We start from the raw sequence: 21,835 nt of genomic DNA, 5'->3' as shown, positions 1-21,835 counted from the left end.
CTTCAACAAACAAACAAACATACAATCAGAATAATCTAAAAAAGGTAACTGAATTAAAAAAGGAAAAATAATAACAAAACAAAATATATAAAGAAAAGTATTTACAAAAAAATTAAACTAAGTTTGCATTATCATTTACCAATTGGTAGATTAACCAACTACAAAAACACTAGTTATAGATGCAGAGTATTTTTTTTCCGACTACCCTCACTCCTCATACTTTACTTTCTACAAGATCAACACTGTATATTAAAAAAAAAAAAAAAAAGGGGAGGGGGCGGAAATTTTGCCTTTAATTTAAGCCCACACCTTATGTGCCTTATGAGATGTGGACCCTCTTTTTGATATGCAACAAGCTGAAAAGCATTGTAAGATATGTCTAAAATGAAAAAAAACTAACGACCAATTTACCTGTTGCTGATGTTTTTTCTTGAGCTTTGTTGAAAATAGTCAAAATCTTTAAGGAAAGAAATTTAATGCAAAGACAATTAGCTACTACACAAAATAACAAAAACACAATAGCTATCAGTGCAAAGAAATTTTGCATTTTGATTAGAAAATAAAACTATTCTTACCTTGAATACGACTACTAGTTTCTTTTTAAAATATTAGCTAATGATCAAATTAGCAAATTTAAAATAATTTAAGTTTACTAAGTTAAAACCATATTTTAACAGTAGAAAAAGTAAACATGATAGTTGGTAGAGCACCAAAGTTGAACTAAAGAAGTAAAATAACAACTGAATTTGCTATGCGATGCATATTATACCTATTGAGTTCTCGTCCTCATTTGGTGAAGGATGAACAAACTATTGAGTTCTCGCCTGGTTTCTTTCATTTAAAAGAAGTCTAATAATTTCACTTCTTAAATTAACGGACATAATTAGGCATCAAAGGAGTGTGTAAAAATGATGCCTAAAAAAATAAAAGTTTAATTTTTTTTTTAGATTGAACTTTGAGTTTTCTTTCTTATACTTATCTAAAATACAGTGTAAGCAAATAAAACAGAGCATAATATAATAATCTAACTATACTCTACTCTATATTAGTCATATTTAAATTAGATGTTTCAAAATAATTGAGCAATGTGTATAGATAACATATTTCTATCAAGAACTTAAACTGAAATTATAAATAAATTGGTATAATTTTTTTTGAGTTTTTAACTAAATAATGTTTTATATTTAAGGTAATTCTTATTAATTATTGACAAACTATTATAAGTATTTAATAAAAATAAAAAATTAAAATAATTTAAAAAACTCAAATAAAGCAAATTGATAAAATTATTAGGTGAGTCTGCTCAGTAAGTACTGCAATCATTGAACAGTAAAATGTGATCCTCCATCATAAAATCCATTTCATTACTATGAAATGTACATAATAAAAGATTTGCATAAATAAGTACAAATTTAATAACAGAAATCTTCTATAAACAAGCATTTGCTTCAAGTGAAGAAACTTCTTCAACTATTTAATTTTTTTTATTTATTTAATATTCTAAAGAAAAAAGGTCAATAATACAATGTAGAAAAATTAAAATGTGTGTGCGTATGTATGTATAAATGTAAAGTGGTGGCCAAAATTCCTGGAACATCATATTTTATGTAATGAAATCAATATATTTGTGTGAAAAACAATTAATTAGTAAATTTTTTTTTTTTTTTCAATAAAATAAGTGTTTATAACAATTTTAAAGATGATAGGTACATGCACATTAGGGTGGGTCGTACTTTTAAAATTTTGGATATGGGAGCGCGCGCAACATTTTTTTTATGTATTAGGGTATTAGAAGAGACGTGAATAATTTTTATTTTCTTAAAAAGTTCATCTAGTGTGGGCGCAGGGCGTTTGAAAAATGTCAGTTTTACGAAAATCATATTGGCATTTTTTGGCCTTTTTTATATTAGCCAAAGGAAAGGCAATTATTAAAAAACACTCAGACGTAATATAGACATAAAAAAATATATATATATTCGGTGCTACTTTTTTAATGCCATTCAAACACGATAGACGTAAGAAAAGTTGGCTACCATTATGGATTTTACAAAAAAATGCTGCTTATAAATTTTAAAAATGAGAGCGTGCGTGATATTTTTTTTATGTATTAGGATATTAGAAAAGAGGTGAATAATTTTTTTTTTCCTAAAAAGTTCATCTATTGTGGGCGCAGGGCATTTGAAAAACGATAGTTTTACTAAAAATGCATCAAATTAGCACTTTTCTGTCCTTTTATTTAAGCCTATGGCGATGCAATCATCAAAAAACAACAAGGTATAATATAGACATTAAAATAAAACATAATTTGGGGTGCTACTCTTCATAAAGTCATAAATAAAATATATAAAATGTCATCTAAAAGATACAATATATTTAAAGTTCAACTTATTTACTGTGATCATAAATAATCAAAGCAAAACATCAAAAAATTAATATTGCTTAAATTAATTTAAATAGATCTTTTTTTGATTGGTTCACGGGCATGATTTCTCGATGTGCTTATGTTGCTCTTATGAACCCATCTCTTCTATCTTTTCCAAATACCGATTGAAAAGCTCGTGTGACTTCTTGAACACATTGTTCAATAGCTTGCCCATGAACAGGAAAACAAGGTACATACATCGGAATATCATTGTATTTTAAAAGTTCATCCTTTGACAATAAACATGTAAGTAAAGGTTCGTGTACATCCAAGCTCCAATCAATTAGATCAAAAAATGATTCAGCATTTTCATTATGTATATGATGTTTTCTACTTCTTACACTAGTGTTTCCGTATTTTAAATCTCCTCTTAATTTTAAAATTGTTTCAACTGCAAATTGTCTTTCTGTTTTTTCTAGACTACATAACAACGTTTGAAGAACATTTTCACTATGAGCATTCCATGAAGAAGATAAAACGTAGGGCATTACAATGTCTTTAACTTTAAGTCTTTGATGACAAAGAAGTTTTAACTGCTTGAGTATATGATTAGGCCCTTCAGTCCACTTCCACTTTACTTTGATTTCAAACCAAAGTGGCGCATAAACACCAACAATAAACTCCACCAGAAGTTGCAGATTTTATGTTTCTTCAACTGAAAGTACGATTTCGGAGCACCAAAGTAAACATATTCTATTTGCAAAATTCAACCGTCTTGCATGCGAATATGGACCAATTTCTTTACTTTTAAGATTTTCCGGAAAAACCCCAGCGTTAATTGCATGGGTAACTATATAAAGATACTTTTGATCATCTGATAGCGACTTTACAACTTCAGAGTCAAGTTCTATTATTGCATTACTAAATTCAATTTTTACTATGCTATCTTTGACTTTGAAGCTAGTTGCCTTAACTATAAGTTTTCCAATAGAACCAGAAAAATTATTTATAGACGTAGTTTTTCTATCAAGCTGAATCATTAGATGTCGGAGAGGTAGTTCATTTGTATGAAGAGCACAAATTATCCACATTAATTTTTTATCCAATTTATGTTCAAGGAAATGGATAACACCTCCTTTCCAACCAGTGTTTAAATTTGTTGAGTCTGCACCAATGGCAACTAAATAGTCTCCGACATCATGATTCACAATCCATTCGTAAATATTATCAGCTATTTGCTCAGCTGCAGTCTCTACTCTTTCTTCAGAATTGTTAGTGAAATGAAATTGGTATTTTCCTCCAGGTTCTGAACAAACTGAATAATGTTCTTCTTTTTATTCCGATGGGTGTAATTTTCCATCTTCTTCTTCTCTCATGTACTTAGTCGAATCTTTTCGTCCATCAAAAAATATACATTGAATATTATCATTCATCGCTACTTTTTCAGCTCAACCTCGGATTTCTTTCATTAACTTAGTCTTACTTCGTTTTATTTTGTTGTGATCAACGAAAATATCAGTATTTTTCTTTAAAAAATTTGCATCTTTTGCAGAAGCTAAAGTAGCAGTAGCTATGGCTGCTGCAGCTCTGTTAGATACCCCATACCTAATAGCTGCTTGAGAAACCCTGGTAATATGTAAGTAATTTTTTTTCAAAGTGAAGTCAACTTTTTCTGTTTTATCTGCATTTTTGTTGCCAATGTCCGAATCGTCTGTTGTTTGAAATTCTACTGCTAAAGGAGAAAATAAATTATGTTAAACAATTTTAATGAAAAAAATTTATGATCAATTTATACTCAACTTTTTAATTTACAGTTTAAACAAAAATTGACAAAAATATTTTTAGTATTTTAGCATTTACTTGCATCCTCACTAAGTGTTCCAGGTATTTTAGAGTCTGATTCTTTTCTACCTAAATATCTTGTTAACCGATGTGTCTCTGGTATATCAGCTAATCCTATTTGTAAAGAACTTTTGTTACCAATTTTATTTCTTTGAGCTTGTAGGAAAAATAGTTCTTGCAAAGTTATCTTTACTACTTTTGGACATATGCAAGTTACATGAGCTTTAAAAAGACAACCATTGCATCCATTTTCATTACAGCTAAATATGTTGCACTTACATTTCGTCAAGTCAAATAACTTATCAAGCTTGTCCGTATACATATTTCTTTTTTTTGTAGTTCTCAGTTTTCTAATGTCTTTTCCAATCTTTCATTCAAGGACAAGTTTATCGACTGCGTATTTTTTTGAGACCAACGGGATTGTAGAATTTGCTGACATCCAAATACTTTTTATTTTAATAAATATTTGTATACACATACATCTTGTATTCAAATGTGTAACTGATCTATCACGCAACAAAATTCCATACCGTAAACTATCTCTCAGCGTAGGCAGCTCTGATAAACAAAGTTCGAGTCCATTACCCAATAGCTCATGCAATTTAGGGCATTTTAACATTGTTTGAGCTCGAGTAGATTTAGCCATTTATAGCAATGAAATTGATGTTATGTTTGTTAAGAAATATTGGTACTTTTTGTAGTAGGTAAAAAAACGACCTTTATAAATATGTTATAAATTTGTTAATTACATTTTTATTACAATATTTAGGATGCCAAAGTGATCATAAATAAATAAAACTCGTTTAAACCGCAAATCGTCAGGAAACTATTATCTTAGTAATTATCCTACAAATAAGCTATTGGAACTTTATAAAAATAAAAAATCCTACACCATTTCCTGTATTTAAATAATTTTAATGGTTTTTAATAATAATGGAAGGGAGGATATAAGTCCAAAGCCCACAAAGTTTGATGACTATGTTTCATGATTCACCTCATTTTATACAAGTAGCATTACGCACATTGAAAATAACAACAACAAGTTTTGTATACTAATTTTTTTTAAAGTTTTTCGTAAAACTGTCGTTTTTTAAACGCCCTGCGCCTACAATAAATGAACTTTTTAGGAAAAAAAAAATTATTCACGTCTTTTCTAATACCCTAGTACATAAAAACACATAAAAAAAACACATAAAAAAAATTTTACGCGCGCTCCCATTTCTAAAATTTATAAGTAGATATTTTTTGTAAAATCCATAATGGTAGCCAACTTTTCTTACGCCTATCGTGTTTGTATAGCATTAGGAAAAGTAGCACCGAATATATATATAATTTTTTATGTCTATATTATGTCTTATTGTTTTTTAATAATTGCCTTTCCTTAGGCTAATATAAAAAAGGCCGAAAAATGCCAATATAATAAGATTTTTGCAAAGCTGACATTTTCCAAACGCCCTGCGCCCACACTAGATGAACTTTTTAAGAAAAAAAAAATTATTCACGTCTCTTCTAATACCCTAGTACATAAAAAAAATGTTGCGCGCGCTCCCATATCCAAAATTTTAAAAGTACGACCCACCCTAATGCACATACATGATAAAAGTTCAATATTTAATGGAAGCATAGTTATTGTCAATTACCATTTGAATACGTTTTGGCATGCTGTTAACAAGTTTTGTACAATAGTCTGGTGTAATTTCATGGATCCACACTGATTTGATTGCTTCAACTAAATCATTATAGGAACTAGGCTTTTTGGCAGCAACTTTTACTTTCATAATATGCCAACAATTTTCAATAACATTAAGATCTGATGATGACCCAGGCCAATTTTCAAGAGTTTGAATTCCTTCATCAGCAAACCACTTCTTTACAACTTTGGCTGTGTGGCATGGTGCACCATCCTGTTGGAAATAAGTGCAGTTCAAGATCTGCATGAAAGGTGGCAACTTCTCCTTCATAACATCCAAATAGACTTTGCTGTTTATTGTGGTATTCTTGGGCATTATTCATAATGGCCCACGTCCTTTGGCAGAAATAGCAATCCAAACCATACTAGACACAGGAGCCTTGACACTGCTAACTGTATATTTTGACATATATCTACAGTTTTTTGGTCTTCTTATAAAGTCGTTTGTAACATTAAATTGTTTCATACATGTTTCATCAGAAAAAAGAACTTTAGACCAATTTTCTCCAGTCCAATTTTTGTAGCGCTGACAAAATGTTTTTTGATCTTTTAGGTTTTTTAATAATAAAAAAGGTTTTTTTGCTGGCTTGCACGCCTTCATTTTGAAATCAAACAAAAGCCTTCTTCTAACTGTTCGGTCACTTACTTTTTTCTCAATAAAAATTTCTTTTGAAATCTCGTGTGCAGATAGCCGTGGATTTGCATGGCTAGTCCGGCCAATAAGTTTGTCAGTTCTTGAGATGGTTGCTCTGGGCCTACCTGATCTCATCTTTGATGTAAAAATTAATTGGGGCTCTTCTTTCCCTGTAAACACACGACGTCTTCAAGACGTCTAAAAAACGTCTTTTAGACGTCTAGACGTCAATAGACGTTTTTTAGACGTCTTTAAGACGTTGTGTGTTTACTGGGTTATGCCTTTATAAAGTTCTACTTACAGTTAATAATGAACAACCAAGCTTTTCAGATATTTCTCTTTGAACTAAACCTTGTTCATATAATGCAGCAATAATTCCTCTTTTTTTAGGTGAAAGTTCTGCCATAATATAGCTGATAAATTGCTTATGAATAATAAAAAAAGGATAATAAATTGCGCAATATACAAATATGTAACTATAAACATATTGCTACGTAAAAACAAAAGCATCAAACTTTCAAAATTTATACTTTAGATCAAAGATAAATTTTTTTGGTCGTTAAATGTTTTGTTCCAAGACTTTTGGCCACCACTGTATGTGTGCATATATATATATATAAATATATATATATAAATATATATATATATATATATATATATATATATATATATATATATATATATATATATATGTATATATGCATATATATATGCATATATGGGTTATATATATATATATATATATATATATATATATATATATATATATATATATATATATATATATATACATATAACCCTCAGAATTAGGGTTGGCATTCGGCAATGCCTACCTAACTGCGGACCTGAAAGTATTTGAGATCAGCGAAAAACCAATCCTCGTTTCTATGTTTTATGGTTAGACCTTTGTATTAAATAATTTTTGCCGACCTCAAAAAAATTATCGCTGACCACATTTTTCCTAATTCCGAGGGTTGTACATATGTGTGTATATATATATATGTATATATATATATATATATATATATATATATATATATATATATATATATATATATATATATATATATATTTATATATATATATATATATATATATATATATATATAAATATATATATATATATATATATATATATATATATATATAAATACATATATATCAGGGTGGTCCAGATTTGTGTGGTAAAAATTCAAAATATGTCTACATTTTCTTGACAAGCCTAATTTTGTTTGACTATGCTTAGAGAATAACCATACAAAAAAGTGGACCAATCTGAATAGTTTTAGAGGGCGCTATGATTTCATCATTTTTTTGATAATACTTAGTTTTTAAGAACTTATACAAACATTGTTGAGATAGGTGTTCAATTACACAAAAATGTGTAATTTTTGCGTAATTGAACATCTATCTCAACACTGGTAAATAAATTAATGCTTGCTGAAAAGCAGATGCTATATGAATTCACTTATATATCTAATAATTTTTAGTTGTCTATAATTTGGTGCCCAATTTGTAATAGGCACATGTTTGCTGTATTTCAATAAACAATTTATAATAAATATTTTTTTTATTTCCAGGAACAAATATTTTTATTTTCTTATGCTTAATATTCTTATATCAACAGATTCATCGCTGCTTTTTGACTTGGCAACTAAAACCGCAATGGAGACAATAACCATTGCTGAAGATAGGCATTTTCTTGCAATGCAGCGAGAAGATGTTACCAGCTGCAGCATGACTAGAGTTGATATGAACCTACTGGCAAATGAAGCCAGAAAGAGAGCTCGAGATCAAGCATTTGATGCAAGGTTATCAAAACAGCAACACTTCAATGGTCCTGTCTCAGCCAACATCAGCAGCTCAGAAGACAGTCAAGACAGCAATGATGACCCAAGTTTTGAGATTCTGTCTTCTGCATTGCAATCCATTTCTTCTACACCAAAGCCAAAGCGTCTGAAAAGTATTGTGCCAAGCCCAGAAGTTGCTGGAGCATTGGACAGAGTTAACCTTCCAGATCGCAAAGCTATACTTGTTGTTGCTTCAGTGGTTAAAGCACTAGGACAACCTCTTGCAGACTTATGTCTGTCTCAAAGTACAATCAAGAGATCTCAAATGTCTACTCGTAAACACATTACTCAGAATGACAAAGACAACTTTTCCATTGACTTTCCGTTGCTTCTACACTGGGATGGGAATTGCTTCCAGATATTACTGTTTCAAAAGAAACTGTGGACCGCAGTGATTGTAACTGGAAATGGTTTGGAGAAATTGCTAGTAGTTCCAAAAATTGGAAGAGGAACAGGAGTGAAACAAGCAGCAGCTTGCTTAAAGATCTTGGATGATCGGAAAATTCGAGACAAACTTCAGGGTTTAGTCTTTGACACACCATCATCCAACGCAGGTATTCACAAAGGAGCATATTTTCTAATCGAGGAAGCAGTTGCTCATGAGCTTGTAAGTATTGGTTGCCGCCACCATATTCATTGAGGTTGTTCTGGGCGATGTCTTTACAGCTCTCTTTCGTGGAACAGGGGAACCTGAGGTTGGCTTGATCAAACAGTTTCAAAAGAAGTGGCCATATATTCAGCAATCGAGATTATCTCCAGCTTAGAATGAGCTCTTCATTGTCGTCTTTTTTTCGAAGTCCTTCGAAAGGAAATGGTAGCATTCTACATCAAAGCCATTGACGAAAAGCAACCTAGGGAGGATTATCTTGAACTACTTTGGTTATGCCTGGCCTTCCTTGGGGGAGGCTCTGTTGGTGCGGAAATAACATTTCACGCTCCAGGAGCAATCCATCATGCTCGATGGATGTCAAAGGCCATCTATGCTCTAAAAATGGTACTATTTCAAGATCTCCTTACTCTGACTGTTCAAGAGAAAAAATATCTAGTAGAGCTTGCATTGCTTGTGGCATTAATTTATGGACGTTTTTGGCACGAAGCTCCTCTAGCTGCAAATGCTCCGTTTAATGATGCTCAAATGCTGAAACAGTTCCAAAACTATCCGAACCGCACATCACTGTTGCAGCTTTTACTAAATTTTCTCGACACCTTTGGTTCTTCTCAGAACATCTTACAGGTCTGGCATATTTTGATAGTCGGTTTGGTTTGGATGTGAAGAAGGCCTTGGTAGTTAACTTCCAACTGCCCAAAACAACTCTAGCACTGAAGAGATTAGATTCGAAGAATTCCGACTTCAACAGACTAGAGATATTTTGACTATGAGAACCTAAAGTTTATTCGAGTTGTTAAGCAGTAAAGGTTGAGAAGAGGCCAAAAACTACATTTCAAAAGATCCTAAATATTGGGAAGACAATTAATCATATCAGAAGTTGGCAGAGAGAGTCCAAAGAATGAAAGTTGTTAATGACAACGCGGAACGTGGAATTGCATTAATTGACAATACAACAAATTGATTACAAAGGATGAAGAACGAAATCAGTTCCTACTTCGTTTTGTTCAACGCCATCGCCAGCTATACCCAACTTTATCCAAGGCAGCCATGTTGGTGAAATATGACAAAATTGTTGATTAACAAACATACTTTTTCCAACATATTCACAATATTCTTGCTTGATATTACATTTTTGTTTAAAAATTACGAAACATTGAAATAATTTAATGAAAATTGATCAGATGATCTATATTTATATATATATATATATATATATATATATATATATATATATTTATAGATTTATGAATACGAAGCCCATTTTTGACAAAATTTATTTATCATCAAAAGCATAAATTGTTAAAAAAGAACAGAGTGTATATCTTTTAAACAATTTTTTTATTAATCAACAAAATGCAAATTCTTTACAAAAAAAGATCAGAGTATATATCTTTTCAACAAAATTTACTTTAAAAGCAACAGTATATAAACATTTAATAAAGTATATATCTTTTCAATAAAATTTACTTAAAATTATAAATCTTTAAGTTATTATAGATATTAAAAAACTATATATCTTTTTAACATTTATTTTAAACACATTCTTTCAACAATATTTTTTCGAGACATTTTATGATTGCACTATTTAAAAACAGATTTAATTTGTGTTTCATCATGACAGTACACCACTTTACTTGAACGAGCTACATTCTTGCTCTCAACAAAGCCAAGTAACATTATAGTAAAGTACACCACTTGGCTAGCAAGGTCAACAATCTTGCTGTAAACCAATTCACAACAATTTGAAAGCATGCAAGCAATATAATAACCACTTACAAACTATAAACACATAACAATAAAATACATCATAAACGTAGAAACACTTTATATTTAAAAGATATTTACACACTTACAAGATCTAAACCCATATAACTTTAACACATAAACATACATAATAAATTACACATAAATATAACTAAATATATAAATTAAGAAAAATATATAAATTAGAAACATTTATAAAATAATACCTTATTTGTTTAATGACATAACTAACTAAAAAACTATCGATCAAACAACCTGGTTTTTTATAATTATAAAAGCAAACAGGTTTTCTTTAATTTCTTTAAATAAAGTATTAAAGTTTAATACTTCATTTAATACTTTATTTAAAATTAGGACAATAACCTAAAAAACTATTACTACAAAATCTTTTTAATATTATTTATAATGATAGTGGTAGTGATTCAATTGTAGTAATAGTTTTTATGGTTATTGTCCTAATTTTTGCAATTGATATGTTTATGTTATTAATTTCTGTCGTAGTTACAAAACTTTACTTTAATTATTTTTACCATTGTTTTTATCATTAGTTATAATATTTAGTAAAGTTATCATGATGTAGTTTTTACTATTAGTTTTTTTATTCACATTATTATTAATATTATTATTTTTATTATATTAGTATTGCAATTATTAATATCTTTATTTTTCTTACTTTTTTTTTTTTTTTGTTTCTTTTTAATTTTTTTTTTCTTATTTAAAATTCTTTCTGTGTTTTATTTGTTGCTGTTTTTTTTTTCCAGGTGTCACTCCATTGACTAGTTTTTAACTATATGAGTGACACCTAACCTTGTTTATGTGAGTTTATAAAATATTATTGTAAATTTTTATATTTTATGGTCAAATAAATAAATAGAAAAAAAAAATAATAAGATTCTCGATAAACCACTGTTACCTTTTCTATACATTCAGTTTTACATTTATATTTAATACTTGCATTAATATCTTTCTTTTCAGCTGGAGATTTTGAAAATTAATAAATATATCTTGAGATATCTTACTTTTTCTTGTAAAAATTGACATCTTTGATTTTCAAAAAGTCTTAAAACCTAAAATAATGAATTAACTTTAAAGTCTCTGACTAAATATGGACCTAACACACTAAGAACCATATGCGGAGTTTTTTTATAAATGAAGTAAAATATAATTATGAGTTTATCTCTAATGTTTCTATGTGACTTTTTGACTAATTTTCAGAAAACTAGCAGCCATTTTTAAAAAATATTTTTTTATTATTTGACTATAAAAAAAAAAGCTATTTTTAAAACTTTTTCTTGAATGCTAAAATGTTATACAATTTTTTATTTATTTGTCACTTGACATTTAAAAAATTTTTCAAAATATTTTATAGTTGATAATAACATTTCATAAAAATAATATTTATTAGTAGGTATAAATAGTATATATATAAAACAGTATGAAAAAGTGTTTACAAATATCTTAACTTGCAAGGTGTGGCTACACATCAGTATTGTCCTTGTTTAACCAAGAAATGCAATCAGATCATTTTATGAAGTAAGTTTATGTTTATTCTACATTATCATGTTACTAAATATTATTTTTTATTTTATTTGGCTGAGGTAAGCAGGCTTAGTGAGAAAAATGCTTGAAAGTTTTTGAAATTCCAAGTTTTATCTTTTTATTATCAGATCTTCATAATTGTTAATATTAATTATTATTTTTACTTATATGTTTTTGTTCCGTTTTCTGTTTTATTCCATATTCATGAATTTTAAAGTTATGTTCATTAAATTTTAAAATTGTTTGGATTTTATTCTGCATTTTTTCTGTATACTTGTATTGTAACTTTATGAATTATTTTTATGAAGGATAAATTTTTTACTTGGTTACATATTATTAACTTATGTTATTATTGAATTGATTAACATTTTTATTATTGAAGTTTATTATTGATTACAATAATTTTATTATTGAAAAACCTCCAGGAATGTAAAGACTAATACTACTGTGAATGAAAAATAAAAGTTACAAAAAGTATTTTAGAAATTACAATTCAAACGACTATTTGAATATATTACATTATATAAGTAATGAACTGAAGTGTTCACAAGTTTTCTATTTTTACAGATTTAAATGTTTTGTATTAATAATTTTTCATACAAATGTTGTTGTATATCTTAAAAAACTGTGTTTCTCTCATTTATGTGTTTCATGTTCTAAAACAAAAACAATTTGTAGTTTGTTTTTCAAAGTTGATAAACTTTTGATACAAGGTATCAGAGGTTATAGTAAGATTGTATAAGGTATCAGATTACTATAACCTCATACAAATTTATACATACTTATTAGCCCTGATGTTTGTGTTAAGGTTATCTAAGTAAAGCCATGATCCAAGCAGGGATCCGGAGTCAAAAAAAAAAAGGGCTCCGAATTTGTATGTTACAAAAAGATTATTTCAGGTATTGTGAATTTCAAAATAAGTATCACAGATGTAATGACTTGCAAGGCTGCTGAGTTTTATGGTTTTTTATTAAAAAATTTGTGCTGGCAAACATCAAAACAAGCAACAAATTTTTTGGTTTTATTTTATTTCTGAAATTCTTTTTGCGTTTTGATTTTATTTCGATTTCAGAAATCATACTTTTTTATATTAATTAATATATTTTTTTAGACTTGGATTTTATTTATATCATTTCAAGATATTTTCATATAACCTTCATAAAAAAATAACATATTCAAAATATGAAAATAATTTATTTCTATTAGTTTTTATAAATATTACCCGTTATAAAAATATCAATAAGATGACACGTTTCTTGGTGTTATTTTTTTTCTTTATTTTTAATAAATTAAGGTGTAGATGTATATTGTAGTTCTATTGGTTTAAGGTTAAGTTATTATATTGGTTTAAGAATAAATTATTCTATTGGTTTGAGATTAGGTTAAGGTTAGCTATTCAATTCACAACATATCTAAAGCTAGGCTGTTCAACAACTATGCAATTTACAGTGTGTGTAGATTTATGAAATAGAATTTACAAATTGAATTGAAATAGAACATCTATGATAAATTGATAAGACAGTAGTAATTTTTTATTGTTGTTTTTTAGGTATTGGCAGGCTGTACTTGATGGCTTACTTTCCTGCAACGATATCAAATGAACCTTTAGCTACAAAAGCAATTAAAAATAATTTTCATAGCAGCATTTTCTAAGAAGAATTTTCCCTTTTTCAAATTACTTGTATTTCATTATTTCTCAAAATTATTTTAGGTGATTTTGTTTAATTTTGGTGTTTTACAAAATTCTGAGTTAAAAAATTTATTTTACATATAGATTTTTAGTTTCTTAATAATAAATTTTTAATAAGAAGTATAATTATAATTGGAGTGACTAATCTTTGTAATATTTTTTCTCCAAATTTCAATTTAATATTTAAGTTATCAATGAGAAAGTATAATCTCAAGATATAATCAAAACAATGGTAGAATGAGTTACATAAACATACGCTTCGTTTTCTTATAAATCAAATTCAAGTTTAGCGCAAAATGTCTGTACCGATAAAAACCACTCGCAAAAACTTTTGATATTGATTGGTCTTAAAATTTTAGTGTTATCACATTTTACTGTTATCATATATATATCACATGGTTTTCACTTACGATGACTCTAAGTGTGGAAACGCGCTCAAACTGGCAATCAGGAGATTTCTGAACAAAAATTAATGCAGTTATTAGCGATTAGAAATTTTTGCTGGATTATGGTTACCAGCATAATCTGCTCGTAAAAACTATTCAAAAATTTTTTTTGTAACGATAGAAACAGCTTAAAATTAACTGACGTCAACAGTTAAATGGTTTTTTTTTTGCTTACGTAAAAATGTAAAGAATGGAAGTCCAAAACTTCCAAAATTTAGTTTTCACAAACTGCCCGTTATCTAAATTATATCCGTCATGTAAAGGTGAACATTGGAACCATTGAGCTTCGCGCATTTTTTGATCAAATTTTTCTGTTTCAACTTTATTTGTTTTTACATTTTCTCACTTTATTTTTTGTGAGCAAAACTTATTATGAATAGCTATTGTAGACTGATAATGTTTTCCCTGGTTTAAACTTTTTAAATGTTATTAAGTTCGATTCCTAATTTGAAGTTTAGTTTTGCCTACGTATCTCTTTGAGTATTTGCATTCAATCAAATAATTTTTTGACGTTTGTAATGTTCTATAGAGTAGTCTTTAAATCTTATTTGGATTTGATTTGAGGACTGCTCTATAGCCAGCTTTTCAAAATTCTTTCCTTAGTTTTGGGGATAGCGATGGTAACGATACAGTAGGGAGGTTAAAAAAGTCTGATTGAATTTTGTTTATTTTTAGGGAATGTTTATTTTCAATTAAGTTTGCAATCCGTTTAAGTTGGCGTTTCTTGCACGCATTTTCGTTAATCATTTGAATAAGAAAATTAATCTCATCTTGTAAATATAAATTACTGCATAAAGAAAAAGTCATATGAACGTAACCTTTAAATATTGCGTTTAGAATCTTTGGGTCATGATTTGAGTGAGGTTTAAGTGAGTAATTTTGAGTGAAGTTTAATTTGGATATTAGTAATGGCTTCCTTTCTCTAAACTTTAAACTCTTATTCTACTTTGTTGTTATTTATTATGGTTAAATCAAGGAAGTTCCATTTTTGCATTCAGTTTTAATCGTATATTGTATCGCAGGGTGTTGTTTGTTTAAGATAATTAGGAATTGTTCTGCTTCTTTAGTGTTGGAAAATCTAGCGTGACTATCGTCGACATATCTTATATAGGATTTTAGTTCAGGAGAAGGATAAACTGCCATTGCAATTTTAAAAGCGTTTTGTTCATGATGTTGTAAAAATGATTTTGCAAGTACGACCATGAATGAAAGACCAATAAAACCAGAAATCTCAAGCTTATGGATTTCGTTGTTCCACAGGAAATAACAACGGTGTAAACAAGCTCTATGAGTTGTCTTGTTTCAGATATAGTAAGCTTTGTAGAATATTTGTTGGAATCATCTTTATTTAATTGGTTTACAAGAATTAAAGTGGCTTCCTTTAGTTGTATTGATGGATACAAATTTATTACATCAAACGAAACTTAAACCTCGTTTTTGTCAATCTCCCATAAATTTGCTTCACTTTTAAATCAAAAGTATTTTTCAGACGTGTTTGGTTTTTGTTTAAGGCATGTTGTATTTTCTTGACTACGTAATTCGAAACTCCATAATTAGGAGTGCTGGTAGTTGATATATCTATTCTCATAGGATGGGATATTTCAGGTAAGCTTTAATTAGACCATATATAGGGGGCGGGATAGGATCACTTGGATAGATACTATCATATTGCGTTTTTGAAATTTGCTCTTTTTTATTAAGTTGTGAGAGATAAGTTTTAATCTTAACACCATAACTAGATTTGGGATCTTAAATTAAAAGTCTCGTTGGGCCAATTTGTTCGCGTATTTTCTCCAAAGCTTTATTGTGTTCTAATCTTACGAAACCATTACCCTTATCAAACGGATATATATCGATAATTTTGTTTTTCTTTATTTCCATAAGAGCTTTTCTTTGTTCTCTTGTTAAATTTTGATTTATTTTCTTATTCATTTTAAATTCTTTTAAAACATTTTTTCTTAAGTCCTGCGCATTTTCAATCTTGTTGCTATATTCTAATTTTCAAGCCAAGGTCTCTGTTGTTGCAATAATACCCATATAAGATATATATTTCACCGAAGGTACAAAATGTGGACCAAGATTAAGAAAATCGTTTTGGTTTTTTGGAATATCGACATCGCATAAGTTTAAAACAAGTTTTCAAGTTTATTTTGAAGAGTTTTAAACTTTTTAAATAATCTCTCTTTTGATTTCAGAAACATTATTTCGCGAGATTTTTTAACTTTTAATTCAACTTCAATCAATTTATTCAACCGAAAATTGAAAAATTACAAGTTTTTTTATAATTTTAAAAATTTAGGTGAGGTGTCAATCATATAGTTGAAAACTAGTCATTGGAGTGACACCTAAATAAAATAAACAAACAAAAAATAATTATATTAAATAAAAGCATGTGTAAATTAAATTAATTTTAAAATAATAATAATAATAACGATAAAGCTATAATAAATTAAATAATAAGACAAAAAAATATGAAAACACTCAATTAATAACAACAAACAAAAATAAAACAATTAGCAAAACAGCGCAAATAAAAACAAACTTTACGCATACGATAAGGCAAAATGCAAAAACTACAAAACGAAAACGCAAACACAAAAACTTCTTCATTAAATTAAAATATTAAATTAAAAATAATAACAATCTTCAGTTATTTTTGGCGAAAAAAACAAGGTGTAGTAAAATTAGTAAAATAGAAAAACAGCGAACAACAATAAAAATAATTAGCAGCGATTGCACAAAATATTACAAACTTTCTCGCAAACGAAAAGACAAAACAGTAAAACTACAAAATGAAAGCAAAAACTACGAAACGAAAATGCAAACACAAAAATGTCTACAAAATAAAAAATTAAAAAAAATAATAAATTTTTATTTTTTTAGTAGCGACTTAGTACAAATCTATGTTCGAATTTTCTTTTATTAGTTTTTTTAAGTGTTAATTTTGAGCATTTAACTTTTTTTTTTCTTTTGTTTATAATATAACTTGCTTTTTGTTATTCTTCATATTCCTTCCCTATCACTTCCCGATTTTTTTTCTTTATGTGTTAATTTAAAAAAATAAAAGCAGGAAAAGAATTTAAATTATTATTATTGATAAGCCGTTTTTTTTATAAAAAAACGGCTTATCAATAATAATAATTTAAATTATTATTATAATACTATCAACATAATCTACGACAATTTTTTCAAAAATTTTTACCAAGTGTACGGTTCCAATTTTCCTTTAATTGAAATAGTTTTAAGCGATAAAGAAATGTCATCTCCCTGGATTACTAAAGGTCTCAGAAAATCGTCAAGAATTAAGCAGAAGCTATACTTAAAATACCTAAAATCGAAATTTGAAAAACATAAACAAAATTATAAAACTTATACAAACTTATTTGAAAAGCTTCGCAAAAATGCAAAAAAAAACTACTATACAAACTTGCTTTATAAATATAAGTACAACTCAAAACGCGTCTGGCAAATCATAAAAGAGTTGTCAAGAAAACTTAAACCAAATAAAAGTTTACTCCCAACTTGATAACAAATTAATAAATGACTCAAATGATATTGCATTTGAACTTAGTAAGCTTTTCACCACTATCGGGACAATAAGCTCTAATCTAAATTTTACTGAGTTAACTTTTAATGAATTTGAGGTTGTTTTTAAGTCATTAAAACGTAATAAAGCTACTGGGTATGATGATATTAACAAAAATAATATGATTGATTCCTACGATGTTATAAAAGATATTCTTTATAAAATCTTCAGAGCATCCATTGCTCAAGGGTCTTTTCCAGATAAACTAAAAATAGCAAAAGTAACTCCAATCATTAAGACAGGGGATTCTTCCAGTTTTTCAAAAATTTTAGAAAGATTAATGTACAACCAAATCTACTCTTATCTTGTTGAAAATAAAATTCTATGCGAAAAACAATTTGGTTTCAAAATTTTTCAAAAATAATTCATTCGAGCAAGCCATTCTTCAACTTACGCGCAAATTAATTGACTCTTTTAAAGACTCTTGTTTTACACTAGGAGTGTCTAAGGCATTTGATACCGTCAATCATCAAATCCTGTTAAAAAAAACTAATATCATATGGTATTAAAAATAAAACCCTATTATGGTTTGAAAGTTATCTTACTAACCGTAAACAGTTTGTTTACAATAAAGATTCTATATCTCATCTATTAATGAATAGAACATGTGGTGTTCCACAAGGATCCATACTTGGTCCACTTATTTTTTTAATATACATAAATGATCTTCATAAATCATCAAACTTAACAACAATAAGTTTTGCAGATGACACTAATTTTTTTTTTCTGTTTGGTTTAAACAAAACAGTTTGTCTCTAAATATAGAAAAAACTAAATGGACACTTTTTTATTCACTTTCAAAAAAACAGAAACTGCCTCATATCATTCCAGACCTTTTAATTGATAATATAATTATAAAAAGAGAAAAAGTTACTAAGTTTCTTGGAGTATATATTGATGAAAATCTGTCTTGGAGAAATCATATTGATAATACCTCCAATAAAATTGCTAAATGCATTGGAATTCTCTATAAAGCAAGAAATATGTTATGTAAGCACCAGTTAACACAATTATATTATTCATTTATACATTGTCATATAAACTACGCGAATATTATATGGGGAAGTACTCATAGAACAAAGCTAAAATTTCTTTACCTTCATCAGAAACACGCAGCCCGCGCAATAAATGTTAAAAATCGGTTTTTTCATACGAAACAACTTTTTAAAGAAATGAATATTTTAAATGTATATCAACAAAATGTCTTTAATATTTTATGTTTCATGTTTAAATGTAGAGAAAATTTGTTGCCAAACGTATTACAAAACCTTTATTGTATGAAACCTAAAAACAAATATATTCTTTGAATTAATAACAATCTTATTGCCCCTTTTTGCCATTAAAGCAAAGATCAGTTTTTTGTTTCTTATCGAGGTCCTTATCTCTGGAACAAAATAGTCTTACCAAATTTTGATATTTCTACCCAACTGACTTTTGTTTCATTCAAACAAAAACTTAAAAAAATTATATTTTTAATTGAAAATATTTATTTTTAGTGTTTTTTTTTTTGTTTTTTTGTTGTTGTTGTTGTTCTATTTTGTATATTAGTTTTTTAACAGTTTATCTTGGCTTTTTAACATTTTATTTTGGTTTTTAAATTTTTTTGCATAAAGGTGTATTATTATTTCACTAAAGACATTGTATTTTTATTAAAAACCAACCATATATTGTAAAGGGCTTCATGACAAGATCCTCATGATCTTCTAGAAGTCTCGTTACTAATGTAAAATTTTCTTTTGATATTTTTGAATTCTTCATTTTAACAATTGACAATTAACTCAGTTTTCAATTTTTTTTCTATATTTCCTCTTTTTTCAACGGTTAAAAAAACACGACCACCATCTGCGATGACCTTGCATTAACCATGAGCGAGATCTCGTCTCGTTCTCGTTTCTCGTGAGAAACGAGAAATAGAAAATTGTCGCGGGAAGTAGAACGAGACTTAAATATAATATTATTTTCCAAATTAAAAACTATTATAATTTACAAAATACTTAATAATTTGTTTTTTTAACTAATTAATATTTTGACTCCGTGATTTTAGGAAATCTAATTAAAAGTTTAATTTGTTTTTGACAAAAACAAATTAAATTTTTAATTAGATTTTTAATTAGATTTTTTAGTTAGATTTTTTTTAAAAACCTAATTAAAAAATTTTAATTAGATTTTAAATATTTTTAATTAGATTTTATATACAAAAACTTTTTGTATAAAATGGTGCACTTTCGACTTAATTTCATTAGATTACCAGTGGAATTCAACTTGACACATATTGTTCATAATGAAAAAGAAATATTCTTACCTCATTTCAACGATCAAAAATGTCACCGAGAAAAAACAAAATCTGGAGATATTTTCAAAAAACAAGTGACGGTGCTGAATGCAAGGCGTGCAAAAAGTCTTTGAAAAAAAAAGCTGGAAACACAAGCGGACCTCATCGTCACCTCGAAATAAAACACAGCCAAGATTACGTTGAGTATTATGAAAAAACTGACAACTCTCTTCTTCCTCCTCCTAAGAAGAAACAACGAACCATGGTCGAAATGCTTGAAATAAAGTCCAAATATGACAAAGACAATTCTATTCAAAAACAGTTTGACTCTGCAATGCTGGATTACTTTTGCACTGATCTGGCATCCTTTTCAGCAGTCAAAGGAAGAGGTTTCAAGAAATTGTTTGACATTGCAAACCCTAAACTGAGCCTTCTTCACAGAAAAACATATTCAAGAAAGCTTTCAATTCGGTCAAGAGAAGTTCAAGCTGGAATGAAGAGCATAATAACGGAGATTACGCCAAATCTAAAAAGTGCTGCATTTTCTTCTGACCTTTGGACTTCTAGAGCTCAGGACAGCAACATCTCTTGGATTTTTCATGCTATTGACGAAAATTGGAGACTACATCACTGGACACCCCATGTCCAACAGTTCCCAGGCAGACACACAGGTATCTTAATTGAGAAAAGCTGGATTCTTTCATAGAAGAACTAAATTTGCCTGCTGATTTGCCAATGTACTGCGTGAACGACCAGGCAAGAAACATAAAACTTGCAGTCAAATTGTCAAAGCGCCTTGACCAATACTTGTGCAACAATATTGTGCAATCATATTTTGCAATGTGCAGTTTGAGACTCATTTGGAATGACTGCTGGAATGGATGATGCGTTGCAAACATGCAAAGATTTGGCTTCTTTAACTCACCAGTCAACAGTTGCAGCTGAGTTGCTTGAATCAGAATCAGACGCTCAAGGAATCAATTTTAGACAGTTAAGCCAATCTGTTGACACAAGATAGAATAGTGAACTGGATTGAATGGCTTCTGTCCTACATCTAAAGAGTGCAATTATCAGCTTATGTGCTAATGAAGATATTTTTTCTTCAAAGACCGTCAGTGCATCACAGTAGAAATCAATCGAGGGAGCAGTAGAAATTTTGGCACCACTTAAAGAAGCTACAGAAACGTGGTCGATTGAGTCTATTCCAACAATTAATACTGTCGCCGATTCTCTTTATTTAATCCATGACAAAATTAGTCAATTTATTGAGACGGATGGAAAAAATGGCAACGGTGTCTTGTATGCAAAAAAATTAAAAAGCTGCATTGAGAAAAGATTTCCTCTTTGTCACACCGGGAACTTATTGAGTGCTGCAGCAACTACTTAAATCCTGCTTTAAAGGGACTTCACTTGAAGCTCTTCAAAAAATTTCAAACAACAAAAGAATGTTTAGCCTCACAGGTTAAGGATAATGTTGAGTGCCAACCTGTTGCCAGAGTCCTTTCAGCAGATTTGTCCACTAATTCAAAACTGAAGCGCAAGTTAAATGT

The 21,835-nt window shown here is 28.6% G+C and overlaps 1 protein-coding gene across 1 annotated transcript; it reads left to right on the top strand.

Moving 5' to 3' along the window:
- Positions 1-20,334: 20,334 nt before the first annotated feature.
- LOC136082792 (uncharacterized) lies at positions 20,335-20,991 on the top strand. Its single transcript, XM_065802215.1, has one exon. The coding sequence runs from the start codon at positions 20,335-20,337 to the stop codon at positions 20,989-20,991; it is 657 nt and encodes a 218-aa protein (XP_065658287.1).
- Positions 20,992-21,835: the final 844 nt, after the last annotated feature.

Source organism: Hydra vulgaris, chromosome 07, assembly GCF_038396675.1.
Source record: "Hydra vulgaris chromosome 07, alternate assembly HydraT2T_AEP".
NCBI lineage: Eukaryota > Metazoa > Cnidaria > Hydrozoa > Anthoathecata > Hydridae > Hydra > Hydra vulgaris.
The sequence above is the reverse complement of the archived record's forward strand: the minus strand, read 5'-3'. Positions and strand labels throughout refer to the sequence as shown.